The sequence below is a fragment of the Pelobates fuscus genome, chromosome 8, assembly GCF_036172605.1.
Source record: "Pelobates fuscus isolate aPelFus1 chromosome 8, aPelFus1.pri, whole genome shotgun sequence".
Lineage (NCBI taxonomy): Eukaryota > Metazoa > Chordata > Amphibia > Anura > Pelobatidae > Pelobates > Pelobates fuscus.
In genome coordinates, this window is record NC_086324.1 from 166,917,687 (window position 1) to 166,932,969 (window position 15,283).

At 41.7% G+C, this 15,283-nt stretch overlaps 1 protein-coding gene across 1 annotated transcript; it reads left to right on the top strand.

Moving 5' to 3' along the window:
• The first annotated feature begins 7,146 nt into the window (after positions 1-7,146).
• On the top strand, positions 7,147-14,108 carry LOC134570980 (E3 ubiquitin/ISG15 ligase TRIM25-like). The gene is made up of 2 exons (XM_063429011.1): positions 7,147-7,202; positions 12,150-14,108. The coding sequence occupies exon 2, from the start codon at positions 12,151-12,153 to the stop codon at positions 13,723-13,725; it is 1,575 nt and encodes a 524-aa protein (XP_063285081.1). The 5' UTR covers positions 7,147-7,202; position 12,150; the 3' UTR covers positions 13,726-14,108.
• Positions 14,109-15,283: the final 1,175 nt, after the last annotated feature.

A 15,283-nucleotide genomic window follows, 5' to 3' on the forward strand; every position in this document is an offset into this window, starting at 1 on the left:
TAATTTAGTAAGTTTTTCAAGTTCACCTAAAACAGCATTATTCACATTTGTTTGTAACTCACCCAGCTCATGACTGCAACCCGGGATATCCTGAGCCGCTTCGCTTTCTTCGAATAGCCTAGGTCTGTCCTCAGCCTCTTTAGTCTTCTTCTTTTGTTCGTATTTTCTGCTCTGTCTGCACATCCTTTTCTTGCTCTTTATTGAAGACGGTGAGAAAGTTTCCCTGGACCACTTTGTTCTTGCCTCACGAATTGTTTGTCCTGGCCCTTTAATTTTAAGTTTGTACTCCAATATTAACTCCTACTGTAACTCAGCCGCTTCTTCTTCCTCTATTTGAATTCAGACCTGAGGTGCTGGGGGCGGACTCCAAGCAAGCCTGCAGCCATGCAATATCACTGCAGCCTAGAGCCTTCTGCTTAAGCTGTTCCAACAAAACCTCAATAGTGCCAGACATCTCCAAAGGTAAAGAACAGCAGCTCAAATATTTTAATACAGCCAACCTTCGGATTTGTCTGGCACAAGCTGAGGTAATACATTTTTTTGGCGCCTTTAAATTTTTTGTGTGTGCCACTATTGGGCTGGCTGTATGTTTTTCATTTCTGTGTATTTAATTATTTTTATTTGTATACAATATACAATTCTTGTGAAGAAAATGTATGAACTATGTTAATCAACCACTAGGTGGCAGCCTTCCACAGGATATCATACAGCAAAATATCTACAAGGGGTATAACAAAGGCACATGGATAGTGTAATACTGTTTACACATACAAGAATACTAATGATTCAAGGTTAAACTGTAAAGATAAAAAATGGAAACCATAGTGCAGCACATTAAATATAAAATACACTGCTTTATTGTATGCACTTACAAGATATGTGTAGATAAAAATTCCATCATATAACCTCTGGGGGCTGGATACAATCGTCCTTAAATTGTTCACCACAAATAGATGGAGAAGAAAAGATAAAAAAAAAAAAAAATAACAATGTAAATAAAAATGTAAAAATATATGTGCAGCACCTATGGAACCAGTCCTACGCATTTCGTTTCAATTCAGAGACTTCCTCAGGGACAATGAAGTGTGCTATGGTCTACATACAGACTTGTCATATTTAAACCCCGACAATATTGCGTTCCGGGCCACTATCGCCCAATCGGAACGTAGACATCCATCTGTTAACAATAATATAATTACACAAATCCTGCCGAAAAAAGTCCTCTCTGGAATGCTTATGCGTTCCAACGTACGTCCGCTTTCTTCTTCTGTTTCCGGTGTTATGGCATCATCTGGTCGGTCTTATCGTTCCACTCCTCGGGTGCAGTATCCTCAACTTATATGTATAGAAGAACCAGTTCTATGTCCTCTCACCATAGAAAATGTGGCATATTGAATATAATTGTCCATGATAAACTCAGATATATGATAAGAAATGAGAGAAAAACAAGTATAACATCAATATAGTTCTAAATGAACTTAAATGACCTAACAATTAGAACAGTATTATAAGGTATAAAACACCACAAAATTATGAAATCTATAGTGCCCAAAATGTCAAGGAAGAAAACCTTATTTGTGTGTGCAACCATTATGTAACTCCATATATGAATACATATTTAAAAAAAAAAAAAAAAAATAACATATAAAAAGTAACAAGAATAGTTGCACATGAATAATGAGTGAGAACATTTATTATTAAAAATATATTATAAAAACGTACAGAGTCTAAGTCGACATTCAAGCCCTTAGGTTGCATAGTTTGGAGTTTGTATATCCAAAAACCCTCTTTTCTTCTTATTTTATTCATAATGTCCCCTCCCCTGTGTAACGGATCACCTGGCACCCCGACTGGGTACCTCCATTGAAGGATGCTCGTAGCGCTTCCTGAGGGCTCCAAGCACTCCAGTAGACATCATAACCATCGTAGACTCCTCCAGAGAGCAAGGCAGGAACAAGCTCTTACAAAAGCTTAGTAGTGATTTAGCAAGGGAGTATGACAAGCATAGCAATCCCTTGTAGCAGATTCCCCCAATAAGAGACGAGACTCCAAATTAAGGGTGAAGTAGAACTGAACTTTTATTCAAACACTCTGCTTTTATGCCTATTCTACAAACATAGTACCGCCCACAGGGTTTTGCAGAACAACCAATCAATACGTACAATACACACACACTCCCACACAAAATCCTCCCCTGTCTGTGATATAATTACTGAACACAATGGGTTAATGTAATTATCACAAGCAGAGAAATACAGTTTTTACACATGTACTGTAACTTTAAAAATATGCATCCAATCTTCATAAAAATTACATATTATTCAGCACACTTTAATTATAAACATAGTCAAAATTCAGCCAATTCCATCCAGGGGTTAAAAAGTTAGCTGGAAGTCCATTTATGACACACTGAAAAAATGACTAAGTCCCATTCGAACGTGCTTTCCATTTACCGAATGGGACTTAGTCTCTGCAGCTGAAAATTCAGTGTAGGAGAAGGTAAGGGTCAGCGGTGTTCGTGGAACTGTGTAGCCGATTTCAGTTCCATGAATTTGGCTCCACACACCGGTGACCTCATTTGAATGAAAAAAGATGGCGCCGCCACGTGTTCGTTTGTGCGAACGGCGCCACCCAGCGGTCGGCAATTTACCTACAGCAGCCTGGGAGGTAAATTGCCTGCACGCTTCCACTTCTAGGTGGTCCGCCTGTGTGGAACTTGGTTCAGTAAGCCCCATTTACTGAACCAAGTGGGAAAAGGGCACAAACAAAGTATATTAGGGGACAGGGGACACAGTCTTAAAGGGGCATTGTTCCCAAAAGTCAAAGTATGTCCCCAGATGGTTCTTAACCCCTTAAGGACCAAACTTCTGGAATAAAAGGGAATCATGACATGTCACACATGTCATGTGTCCTTAAGGGGTTAAGGGGTTAAAGGGCCAGCAGCAGCATAATAAAATACAATATGCCCAAATACTGTATTTAAAGGGCCTAATCTCCCAGGGGCCATAGTCAGCAGGTAGGAGGCGGGCAAACAGGCTTCTCCCATGCCCAGTGGCGAGGTTGGTTTTGCCACACCCTGTCATCTAGTTGTACTTGTTCCATGACAGTGAAGGATAATTTATGTGGGTCAAAAGATGGACATTGATTGCAATGACAAGGGACTGAATGTGTATGTAAACATGTCTTCAAATATTGTTAGAATGTTCAAGGAAGCGTACATTCGCTTGTCTACCAGTTCTTCCAACATATTGAGCACCGCACCCACAAGTCAGTAGGTACACAACATGTGTGGAAGAACAGGTGACATATCCTTTTATTTTAAATATCTCTTTAGTAGATGTACTTTTGAAGGACAACGTTTTACTTGGCAAAAATCTGCAGGCTTTACATAATCCACATGTATAAAAGTCAACTCTAGATTTATTGGGTTGGTCTTTGGGTTGATTTTTTCGAAAAAAATGCCAGATAGTTTTTAAAATCCTTTACTTTTCTATAAATTATATTTGATTTTCTTGGAAGTATACGACCTAAGACTTCGTCCTCCAAAAGGATGGGCCAATATATGACAAGTCTGTATGTAGACCATAGCACACTTCATTGTCCCTGAGGAAGTCTCTGAATTGAAACGAAACGTGTAGGACTGGTTCCATAGGTGCTGCACATGTATTTTTACATTTTTATTTACATTGTTATTTTTTTTTTTTTTTTTTGTATCTTTTCTTCTCCATCTATTTGTGGTGAACAATTTAAGGACGATTGTATCCAGCCCCCAGAGGTTATATGATGGAATTTTTATCTACACATATCTTGTAAGTGCATACAATAAAGCAGTGTATTTTATATTTAATGTGCTGCACTATGGTTTCCATTTTTTATCTTTACATGCATCTCTGAATATCTGAAGGATTACCTGGAAAGGTCTTAACCACCTACATTTTGATGCGCTTTATATACCAACTACACTTGTGAGTTTAACCTTGAATCATTAGAATTCTTGTATGTGTATACAGTATTATACTTTCTTTGTGTCTTTATATTACCCCTTGTAGATATTTTGCTGTATGAATTTATATCGAGGTTTTTAGAGGATCCCTTTTTATCTACCAAGTGGTGCAAATTGGAAGGGTAAATACTATTTCAATTTCATATGTGTGTAACACATGAGCACTGCACTTTTTGGTGAATGTAATTTTTAAGCATTTTTTCCACAGGATATCCACTGTAGGCTTTTAATACAGGGGTACGGCGCATTTAACCATTTCGTCTCATTGGCGCTGTCTCTGCATTTAGTATAAAACAACGTTTCTCCTCTGCCCACACTCCTCCACGGCAGTGCTAGGAGGAAGTGATATCACATCCTGTCACTTCTTCCTAACGCTGGATGAAAGCTACGCAGGAGGGAGGAAGTAGCCCAGCACTATACAGAGCCTGGGGCCAGATTCTGCAAAGCCGCGAGAAGGAGCGAGGAGCAAGTTGGAGAGAGAGAAGGGGTATGAGCATAATCCTGCAATGAGGGTGGGACTGGATGGGTCACTGTAGCAGTACTTACCCTCTCCAGGGGCCGGCCGGGGTCCTCTCTTCTCGCCGCGCGCGGTCCTGCTCCTGCACGAGCCGCGCGCGGCTCAGCCAACGACGAGATCAGTCGGGCGGGCAGTGACCGCGAGAAGCGGTCACGTGTCCCGCCTGACACTAAGAGCGCGCCGCGCGTCTCGGGCGCGCTCTTAAAGGGACAGTGGGAGACAAAATCAGAATCAGTCTCCCATTGGCCCCTGTCATGCTACGTTCCCCATACACTCACGTTTTGGGGGCGTGGATATGACAGGGGCCAATCAAAGTGAACATTAGGGTATTTATACTCACCTGTTTCCTTTGCACCTTGCCCTATCGTGGTTTCTGTCCAGTTCCCTTTAGTGCTTGTATCGTTCAGTTGGTTTTTTGGTGCTTGACCTTGGCTTTGTTCCTGACTCCGCTCTCTCTTCATCCTTGCTTGTTTATCCGCTGCTTTGTCTTCTGTGTACCAGTCCTCGGCTTGTTCTACTTTACGCTGTCTCTCCGTTCCCTTGACCTCGGCTTGTTCTGGACTCTGTCTTTTCTTGTACTCGTCTAGCCCGGCCATTCTAAGGTCCGGTAAGACGAATCCTGGTTTTTTGTCTCTTGACTATCTGGACTATTCCTGCGTGTTGGGGTATATTACCGTGACAGTCACTGTGTGTGTGTGGGTAACTGTGTGTTTGTATGTGTGGGTCACTGTGTGTTTGTATGTGTGGGTCACTGTCTGTTTATATGCGTCACTGTGTATGTGTGGTGCAATGAGTGTATGTGTGGGTCACTGTGTGTATGTGTGGGTCACTTTGTGTACTTATGGGTCACTGAGTGTGTGTTTGGGTCTCTGTGTGTATGTGTGGGTCTATGTGTGTATGTGTGGGTCACTGAGTGTGTGTGTGTCACTGTGTGTGGGGAGGAGGGTCACTGTGTGTGTGCGTGTCAGTCAGTGTCTATGTCAGTTTGTATGTGCATTTATGTCTGTATATTTGTGTGTCTGTGTGTGGCAGTGTACGTGTAAATGTCCACACGTCAGCATTCAAACACCTATATAAACCAAATACACCCCTGCATTCAGATGCAAACATTACACACAAATGCACACCTACATTAAAATGCCAACACTACACACAAACACACCACTACATTCAACATTCTACTTACAAACACACCACTACAATCCTGCAAGGATGGTAAAATGGTAGATCTACAGCTGGCAAAGCATTGTAGTTAAAGGGACACTCCAGGCACCCAGACCACTTCTGCTCATTGGAGTGGTCTGGGTGCCAACCCCCACTACCCTTAACCCTGCAATTGTAATTATTGCAGTTTTTTTTAAACTGCAATAATTACCTTGCAGGGTTAAGTCCTCCCCTAGTGGCTGTCTATTAGACAGCCACTAGAGGGAACTTCCTGCTCTTTAGCACAGGTTTTCTGTGCTAGAGCATCGCTGGACGTCCTCACGCTGTGTGAGGACCTCCAGCGTCGCTCTATTCCCCATAGGGAAGCATTGAAATTAATTTTCAATGCTTTCCTATGGGGTGCGCTAATGCGCATGCGCGGCATTGCCGCGCATGCGCATTAGGTCTCCTCGGCCGGCAGGCGGGATCAGTCTCGCCCACCAGCCGACGTAAGCAGAAGGAGGAGCGGCGGGGGAGGAGGAAGCAGCGACGTGGGACATGTCGCTGCCTCTGGTAAGTCACTGAAGGGGTTTTCACCCCTTCAGCAACTGGGGATTGGGGGGTGGGAGGGAGAGGGACCCTCCAGTGCCAGGAAAACGGATCGTTATCCTGGCACTGGAGTTTCCCTTTAACCCCTTAAGGACACATGACATGTGTGACATGTCATGATTCCCTTTTATTCCAGAAGTTTGGTCCTTAAGGGGTTAAGGATCTTCTTTATAGCCATCCTTGTGCTAGAGGGGTCCCTAAAAAGTTTCTTGCACCAGGGCCCTTTCTACATTACGTTTCTGTATGTCTGTCTGTGTGTGTATCTGTATGTATGTCTGTCCGTGTGTGTATCTCTATGTCTGTCCGTGTGTGTGTGTGTGTGTGTGTGTATCTCTATGTCTGTCAGTGTGTGTGTACCTGTATGTCTGTCAGTGTGTGTGTATCTGTATGTCTGTCTCTGTGTGTCTGTCTCTGTGTGTGTGTATCTGTATGTATGTCTCTGTGTGTATCTCTATGTCTGTCTGTGTGTGTTTGTGTGTATATCTCTATGTCTGTCTGTGTGTGTGTATCTGTATGTCTGTCAGCGTGTGTTATGTATGTCTGTCTCTGTGTGTGTATATGTATATATATTTCTATATGTCTGTGTGTCTGAATGTCTGCATCTGTATATCTGTCAGTGTGTATGTAACTGTATGTTTATATGTAAATGTGTACCTTTACATTGAAAGTGAGGCACTAAAAACCCATCTGGAGCCCAAAGTTTAGCCTATTTGATTTTTTTCCTCTACTTACTGCAGGTGTGTCCTAAGATATATTGTTCTGACTAAACTGAAAGTAAATCTACAGCTCCCCCATTCAAGCCCTCCCCTTCTTTCTCATTCGAAGCCCACCCCAGTTTCATTCTTGCCTAAACCCTCCTCACATCCATGTACTGCCCACAGTCTCAAAATAAGGAAGTGTGTGCTAGCTAAAATCTGGGCCAGCTGTCAGGTATGTTCGATGTATGCCACGTAACGTGTCTTTACTCCATGGGGTACATTTACTAAACAGTGCAAAATGCAGGGATTATACTTTGTCCCCAGAGCCGTACAATAAGGAGTTACAAATGTTTACATACAGCTTACATTCCAGGGTAAGGGACAGGAAGAGCTCTGCTTTTTGCCACATAACTCCTAAACTACATTAGAACAGGGAACACCAGCATGACACTTAGAAATAGCAGCCTAGACGCTAGTCTTTCTTATGACAGAATGCAGTCATTCTGCTCGCTGTTTAATAGACTTGCCCCTACGGCATGGTGGGTGGGGAAATTAGGGAGCATATCAATCTCCCTCATACTAAAAATGAGGACATGGGGGTCATATTCTCCGCCTAACTTATTTAGTCCTTCCCGATTTACGGCATTGGGTGAGATGGGGGATTTATGGAGCAAAAGCGGTAGCTGCTTCCTTTAAATCAAACAAATAAACAAACAACTGCAACTACTAAATTGCATGGATGATATGTTGTCCAACAAGCCAGTCTTTGTTCCTTTCATTGCCTTTTGCATTCGGCAGTTCAACATTCTGAATAATTGCTGAATTGCACAAAATATTTATATAAAAAAAAGTGTGAAAAATTAAGTAATTTTATTGTTCAAATTCTGCAAGGCATTCTAACTGTGAACACTAGCCCTAATGTTGATTCCAGTGGACTGTTAACTTATTTTAAACATATGGGCTAAGATGCCCTTGTATAAAATGGAGATAGTAAATGGAATTAAGGATGGCTGCTGACCTGACGTAAATTTACCCACTTTGACCCGGAAGTGACGCCAAGTATTCTGCGGACAATACATAGACTCATTGACACCTGATGGAATGATTAGAATTCCAGCGAGCTATTTAAAGAACAAAGTACATAGACGGCGTTATGGCACTGATGAAGAACAGATATTTAGGTCGAAACGCATTTGCTTTATTCTGTACTACTGTCCAGTGCAGGGATGTATTAGCCACGAGGCATTTTCCTTGGGCGGCACTTTCCAGGGGGCGGCAAAAAAAGCCGCCCCCAAATGTCTTGTTAGCCTGGTGGCTAACTGACAATCCAGGCGGGCTGGCTGCGCTGGCGAGGGAGCCTAGGGCAGCACAAAACCAGGATACACCACTGGTCCAGTGTATAGTTACATAGCTGAAAACAGACTTGCGTCCATCAAGTTCAGCCTTCCTCACATTTGTTTTTTGCTGTTGATCCAAAAGAAGGCAAAACAAAAAACCCAGTTTGAAGCACTTCCAATTTTGCATCAAACTCACAAAACTAGGAAAAAAATTCCTTCTTGACCCCAGAATGGCAGTCAGATTTATCCTTGGATCAAGCAGTTATTACCCTACATTGAGAAATTATAACCTTTAATATTCTGTTTTTTGCAAGTATGCATTTAGTTGCTGTTTGAACATCTGTATGGACTCTGATAAAAACCACTTCTTCAGGCAGAGAATCCCACATCCTTATTGTTCTTACAGTAAAAAAAAACTTTTCTTTGTCTTAGACTAAATCTTCTTTCTTCTGGTCTAAATGAATGACCTTGTGTCCTATGTAAAGTCCGGTTTGTGAATAGATTTCTACACAATGGTTTGTATTGGCCCCGAATATATTTGTATAGATCTATCACACATTGTGTTGTTTTGATTTTATATTGTATCTTTTATTATACTTTTATTGCACTTTTTGGCTATATTAAAGAAGATCTTTTTACATATCCCTGTGCATTTTTATGTCTGGAAGGAAATCCTTCGTTCTGGGATATCCCTGAAAGTAGCTGTCACCACTATCCATTGAGATAAGTGTTGTTTAACTACACTATTAAAGGAACACTATAGGGTCAGGAGCACAAACATGTATTCCTGTCCCTACAGAACCCACCATCGAGTCACCCTTTCCCCCCTAAATATAGTAAAATCAAACTTGTATTAAAGTCTGGAGTTGCTGGCTCTACCCTTGTTTCCCTTTGACCTGTCCACTGCCTGCTGACATCATTAGAAGTTGTGGTCTGAGCCAATCAGGGGCGTACCTGGAGCATTTGGCATCCAGGGCGGATCCTATATTCGGCACCCCACCGACTTAGAAATGTCAAAAAAAGGAAATTTTTAAAATGATTTTAGCACTGAGCAGTGTTTGTGTGTTTAAATGTAAGCATGTTTTTGTATGGAGTATGTGTCGGTGAATATACGGGTGTGTTTGCAAGTATTGGCATTTGAATGCATTTTTCTGTAGTGTGGTTTTTGAATATGGTGGTGTATTTTTATGTAGTGTTGACATTTGAATGCAGGGTTGTATTTGTGTGTAGTGTAGGCGAAATGCTGAGATGTATGCACTAGGGATCGACCGATTATCGGTCTGGCCGATATTATCGGTCGATATTCTGTATATTCAGCAATATCGGTATCGGCCAATAACGATATCGATATTGCCGATAATGCAGACCAGGGCCGCTATCAGGGTCCTGGGGGGCCCAGCACACTCTTACTTACCTTCCCAGCAGATCCCCTGTCTAACTTTCGCGAGTCCCGTGGCCTTCAGAGCGTTGCCACGAGTTAGACAGGGGAGCTGCTGGGAAGGTAAGTAAGAGTGTGCTGGGTTCCCCCAGGACCTGTGAATGCCATATCCCCCCTGGCCAGGTATGAAGCAGGGAGGGGGGACTAAAACAAAATTTTACATTTTAAATAAAAAGTTACAAAAATAAAAATGCCCCCTCCTCCCCATTTTACACACATTAAATTCACAAACACTCTGTATTTATTATATACACACTACACAAACACACTGCATTAATTATATGCACACTACACAAACACACTGCATTCATTATATGCACACTACACAAACACACACTACACAAACACACCATGCATTCACTATACACAAACACACTGTATTCACTATACACACACTACACAAACACATGCACTGCATTTATTATATACACATTACACAAACACACACACTGCATCCACTATACACACACTACACAAACATACTGCATTCACTATACACACACACACACTCTGCATGCATTATATAAACACTACAAACACACACACATATATTCTTGAAAACATAAAAGATTCTGGCTGGCATGTGTATTTTGTGCATTTACCTTAATAAAAAAAGGAAAAGATTTGCAAAAAAATAATAAACATGTTCAGTTATCAGTACATTTGTGTAGAAATATTTTATTTTTTTTAAATGATAAATGTACAGAATATCGGTAAGTGATCAGCTATCGGCCTGAAAGTTCACAGATTATCAGTATTGGCTCTAAAAAAAATCAATATAGGTCGATCCCTAGTGTACACATATGCACACACTGGCACAGACACACAGTCATACACAGATACAGACACACACACACACACATACAGATACACATATACCAACACACATACAGATACAGAGACATACAGATACACAGGCGTGTGTTTGTATAGTGAATGCAGTGTGTATAGTGTATGCAGCTTGTGTATGGTGTGTGTGTGTGTGTGTGTGTGTAGTGTATGCAGAGGCAGGGTGTGTGTTGAGTGGGATAAGTGCTGGAAAGGTGAGCAGTGTGTATTGTTTGGGTTCCCCCCGCCTCCCTGACTCTTACATGGGGTTGATGGTGTGAGGAAGTGGTAACCCACAGCAACGCTCTGATTGGTCAAATCTCGCGAGACACATGATCTGCAGCTCTGCACACTCCTGGGCAGACGTCTCGGAGGGGCTCGGAGGGGCCTCATACCCGGCGACATATCAACCAAGCCACCGGGCCCCCACCTGGTTTAGGGTCCTGTCAGGATCGGGACAGGGATCCAACACGCAGAGTACAAACAGTAGCCAGATACGTATACCGGACCTTAGAATGGCCGGACTAACGTAAGTAGTACAGTATAGAATGGTCAAAGACAAGCCGAGGTCGAGGGTAACAGAAGACAGGTAAGCGAGAGACAAGCCGAATCAAGGGTAACAGAGATAAGCAGAGTAAGGTAAACAAGCCGGGTCAAAACCAAAAGGGATAATAGAATACACAAGCACTGAGTGACTAGAACAAACTAGAACCACGACAGGGCAATGAGCTAATGAAAGAAACTCTGTTAAATACCCTGTTCAGAGCAGTAACCACGCCTCCAAGGCGTCTTGATTGGTCCTGCAGCAATTGACTGACAGGTCGATCCGGGGGAGTGTCCTGATGACTACTTCCTGCCTAGATGCTGTAAAAGGCAGTCACTCCCTCGCGGCCGGCCTAGCATGACCGGATAGACCGCGGGGAAGGGAGCCATCAGGCCGTCTGGATGGAGGAACAGCTAAGTCTCTACCTCTTTCGGAGGTAGAGACCACAGGTACCCTGACAGGTCCTCAGTCACTGACCCCCCCATAGTACGCCACTGCTTTCCCATAGGATTGGCTGAGACTGACAAGGAGGCAGATCCAGCACAAGTCCATTTTGTCCCTTTTATTTCTAAATTTTGGGTAAGTTGAAGATTTAATTATCCAAGAATCTTTGTGTCCTCTGTCAACCACTGCCACACCTTAGAATATATGCAGGTAACCTGCTTCTAGTCAGTAATGGTTAACTTATCTTACTGGTACAGTAAAGGAAAGGTGTTCAAAGGGTCAACAGGTGTGATTTAATCAGGAGCATGCACACAATGGATGGGAATGTTGGCAGGAACAGGGGATGTGTATTCCCTGCCTCCACATATAAAAAGATTTCAGGACCAGAACCTCCAGATACCAATATGTATCAACTGCTAAATATAGTTTTTAATGATCACAGTGCAGTCATGCATAGTAGTAATTAGGAAAAGACATCATTCAGTACTTATGATTTAATTATCCCAGGAAGGTCTATGAAAATCAGATGCTCTGACATTGTCACACATAGCATATTCATTTGTTTCATTATTCTTTGCTGTTTTCCAGGATGGCGTCCGCTGATGTGCGAGATGAGTTAAACTGCTCCGTCTGTCTGAATATTTACACGGATCCGGTAATGCTGAGCTGCGGCCATAACTTCTGCCGAGCCTGTATCGGTGATGTGCTGGATTCACAGGATCAAGCTGGAGTTTATACCTGTCCTGAGTGCAGAGCAGAGTTTCAGGAACGCCCTGTTGTGTACAGGAACCGAACACTGAATAATATAGCACAGCGTTTATCGTCTACGCAACCAATGAAAGAGGATACTGGGATTTACTGCACTTACTGTGACTTAGCGGTATCTGCTGTAAGAACATGTCTGCATTGTGAGGCATCCCTGTGTAATAAACATGTAGATAAACACAGCAGGTCAGTGGAACATGTTTTAATTGAACCCACTCAATCCCTGGAGAACAGAAAATGCTCCGTCCACAAGGAGGTCTTGAAGTATTACTGTAAGCAGGATGAGACTTGCATTTGTGCCTCATGTTGGATAGCTGGAGCTCACGGAGGACACGAGGTGGAGATGATTAATGAGGCTGCTGAAAAGGTGAAGAAAAAATTGAGAACCGAATTTGAGCAGCTCAAGTTGGAGAAGGAAGAACTTCAAAAGAAAGCCACTTGTCTTCATGTGCACAGGGATGAAGTACAAAAACATGCATCTGGTGGAGAACAGAAGGTCAATCTGCTGTTTAGTGACATTGGGAGACAAATGGAAATAATAAAGAAACAAGCGCTGAGTAATATCAAGAGTTTGAAAAAAGAAGATTCAATCAATGCCTCGAAGAATATGCAAACAATAAAACAGAAAACGGACATTCTGTCTGCGAGAATGGGTCAGATTGAAAAACTGTGCAACATGACAGATCCAATACCGGTTATAGAAGGATTAAAACCAAAGGATGTTGGATACCTAGATACACGGGACAGACACACGCAGTATGATCTGGATGATATTCTAAACTTGGTCATAGTCCATGTTCAGTGTCTGGATTTGGTTGGTGGTGTCACCGATCTCAGACTAAAACACGGTTTACATTTGAATGAGGCGACAGATATCTTGTTGGACGTCAATACAGCATCTAATAAAGTGTCTCTATCTAAAAACTTAAAAACGGCCTCTGACTCTAAAACATTATCTAAAAGGCCAAACAGACGGGAAAGATTTCATATTGAACAAGTCTTAGGTACCAAGGCATTTTCCTCTGGTCAGCACTACTGGGAAGTGGAAACCAGTACATCTCCTCATTGGATAGTAGGGTTGGCTTACGCCAGTATTAACAGAACAGATATTGGTATTGACGGAGAATCAACCATAGGCCATAACAACAAATCATGGGGTTTTAATTACATAGACGGCTATTATAATGCTACTCCTTTTAAAAATCAGTACGGTAGTCATGGTGGTTACTCTGAGATTAAAAAACTTGGCATATACCTAGATTACGAGGCTGGACGGCTGTCCTTCTATAAACTAGGTGACCCAGTAAGACACTTAGCCACTTTCACTGCCACCTTCACCGAACCTCTTTATCCTGCATTTTTTGTGCATGATGAAGGCTGGATCAGGATTTGCAGTTAGTGTGAGTTATTTAATTCATCTGCAGAAAAGTATATTTCATAAGCTAGAAAACACAAGGATATTAGCAGGTATTTTGGATACAAATTTAAAGGAAACACTTTTTTTTAAAATATTTGGACACAAACAAATTATTGGATAAGATACCTCAGGAGACATTGCAACATTCATTGAAACAGCATTAAAATATTTATAGGAATGAACCTCTCTTTCCATGACTTCTGCAGGACCTAAGACTTGAAACTACCTCGTCCTGGTAAGGTCTTGAATCATAATTACCTTTTTTGCTTCTTTTTTTAATGAATGGCATGTGCTCTGCTCAAAACATGAAAAACATTTTTGCTCCCTTTCGTTTTGGGAGAAGAACAGACCGGCGCCAGACCAACTTTGAGATTAAACAAAAGTTAACAACTGAACACTTGTTGTAGGTGAATATATAGGCAATCAACCCCTAATCTATTCCTTTTTTCCCTTCTCCACCTCCAACCCCATTTTTAAAGCTGGTAAGGTGAAGATGGATGTTCAATGAAAAATGTTTAAGGGTTAGACTTATACCATATGTGTGTACACACTGTATATTTAGGAGGAATGTATAATGAATAGAATGTTCAGTTACATTTTCCATAATGGCTGTATGTATAAGTGGTCTATGATGAACTTGGAAAAGCTGTGGACACTTTAAGGATATTAAAATATTGGGCGATGTTGGATATTTGAACTGGAATAGTGATAAACGCTTTGAGGAAGCCCTCTGGTGGGCCCCCAAAAAAATAATAATTAAAAAGTCAGTGGCAGCATCATCCTATACATGCAGAGAAACACTCCGGACAACCCGAGACCGATTGGTAACATCGGAACCATCCACCAAGTTATGGTATTTATTTTTTTTTAAACCGTTAACACCATGCATGCTGATAAACAGATTTTCGATGTGATTTTTACCTACAGGCAATAGGATTTGAACACTTTAGTAGGTGCCTACTCCTCTCCATGCTACCATATGTAAAATGTCAACGAACGCTTGGAATTTGATTAATACAGTAAAAATGTGTAACCAGCTTGTGCAAGATGTGTCCCAAACTGATTTAACATCTATTTAAACATGCCTCTTCAATTGAATGCTGAAAATTAAAGGTAGAGAATGAAATTCAGAAGATGCTGCACCGGATTTATGTCACCTTTGCCACAAGATTACTACTTTTATATTTATTAGATTGTATTACTATTATAAGGTTGTTATCTAGTGTACTACTGTGATATTTTGTTCTTGCAGTAATTAATAATCTAGCTGATGGAATTTGATTAGCAAAATTCTAAATTGTATACCACAAATGTTTATTGGGCCCTCCCACTTGCCACTCCTAGCTGTAAATTCCTTGAAATAACCATCTCTGCTCCTCATTAGGCCCGATTCCCAAACCATCTCTGCAACAAGCCTCTTCAATTTCACTTGGCTCAACCCACCCATCCTGGTTACTTTTAACTATATATAGCATGCTCCTCCAGCTGTTTGGAACCACAGTCAATCACATGTTATCAGCTACTGCAATTATACGATCAA

Bases quoted from the DNA above. Each gene is read 5' to 3' on its own strand.
- LOC134570980 (XM_063429011.1), top strand. From the start codon at position 12,151: ATGGCGTCCGCTGATGTGCGAGATGAGTTAAACTGCTCCGTCTGTCTG.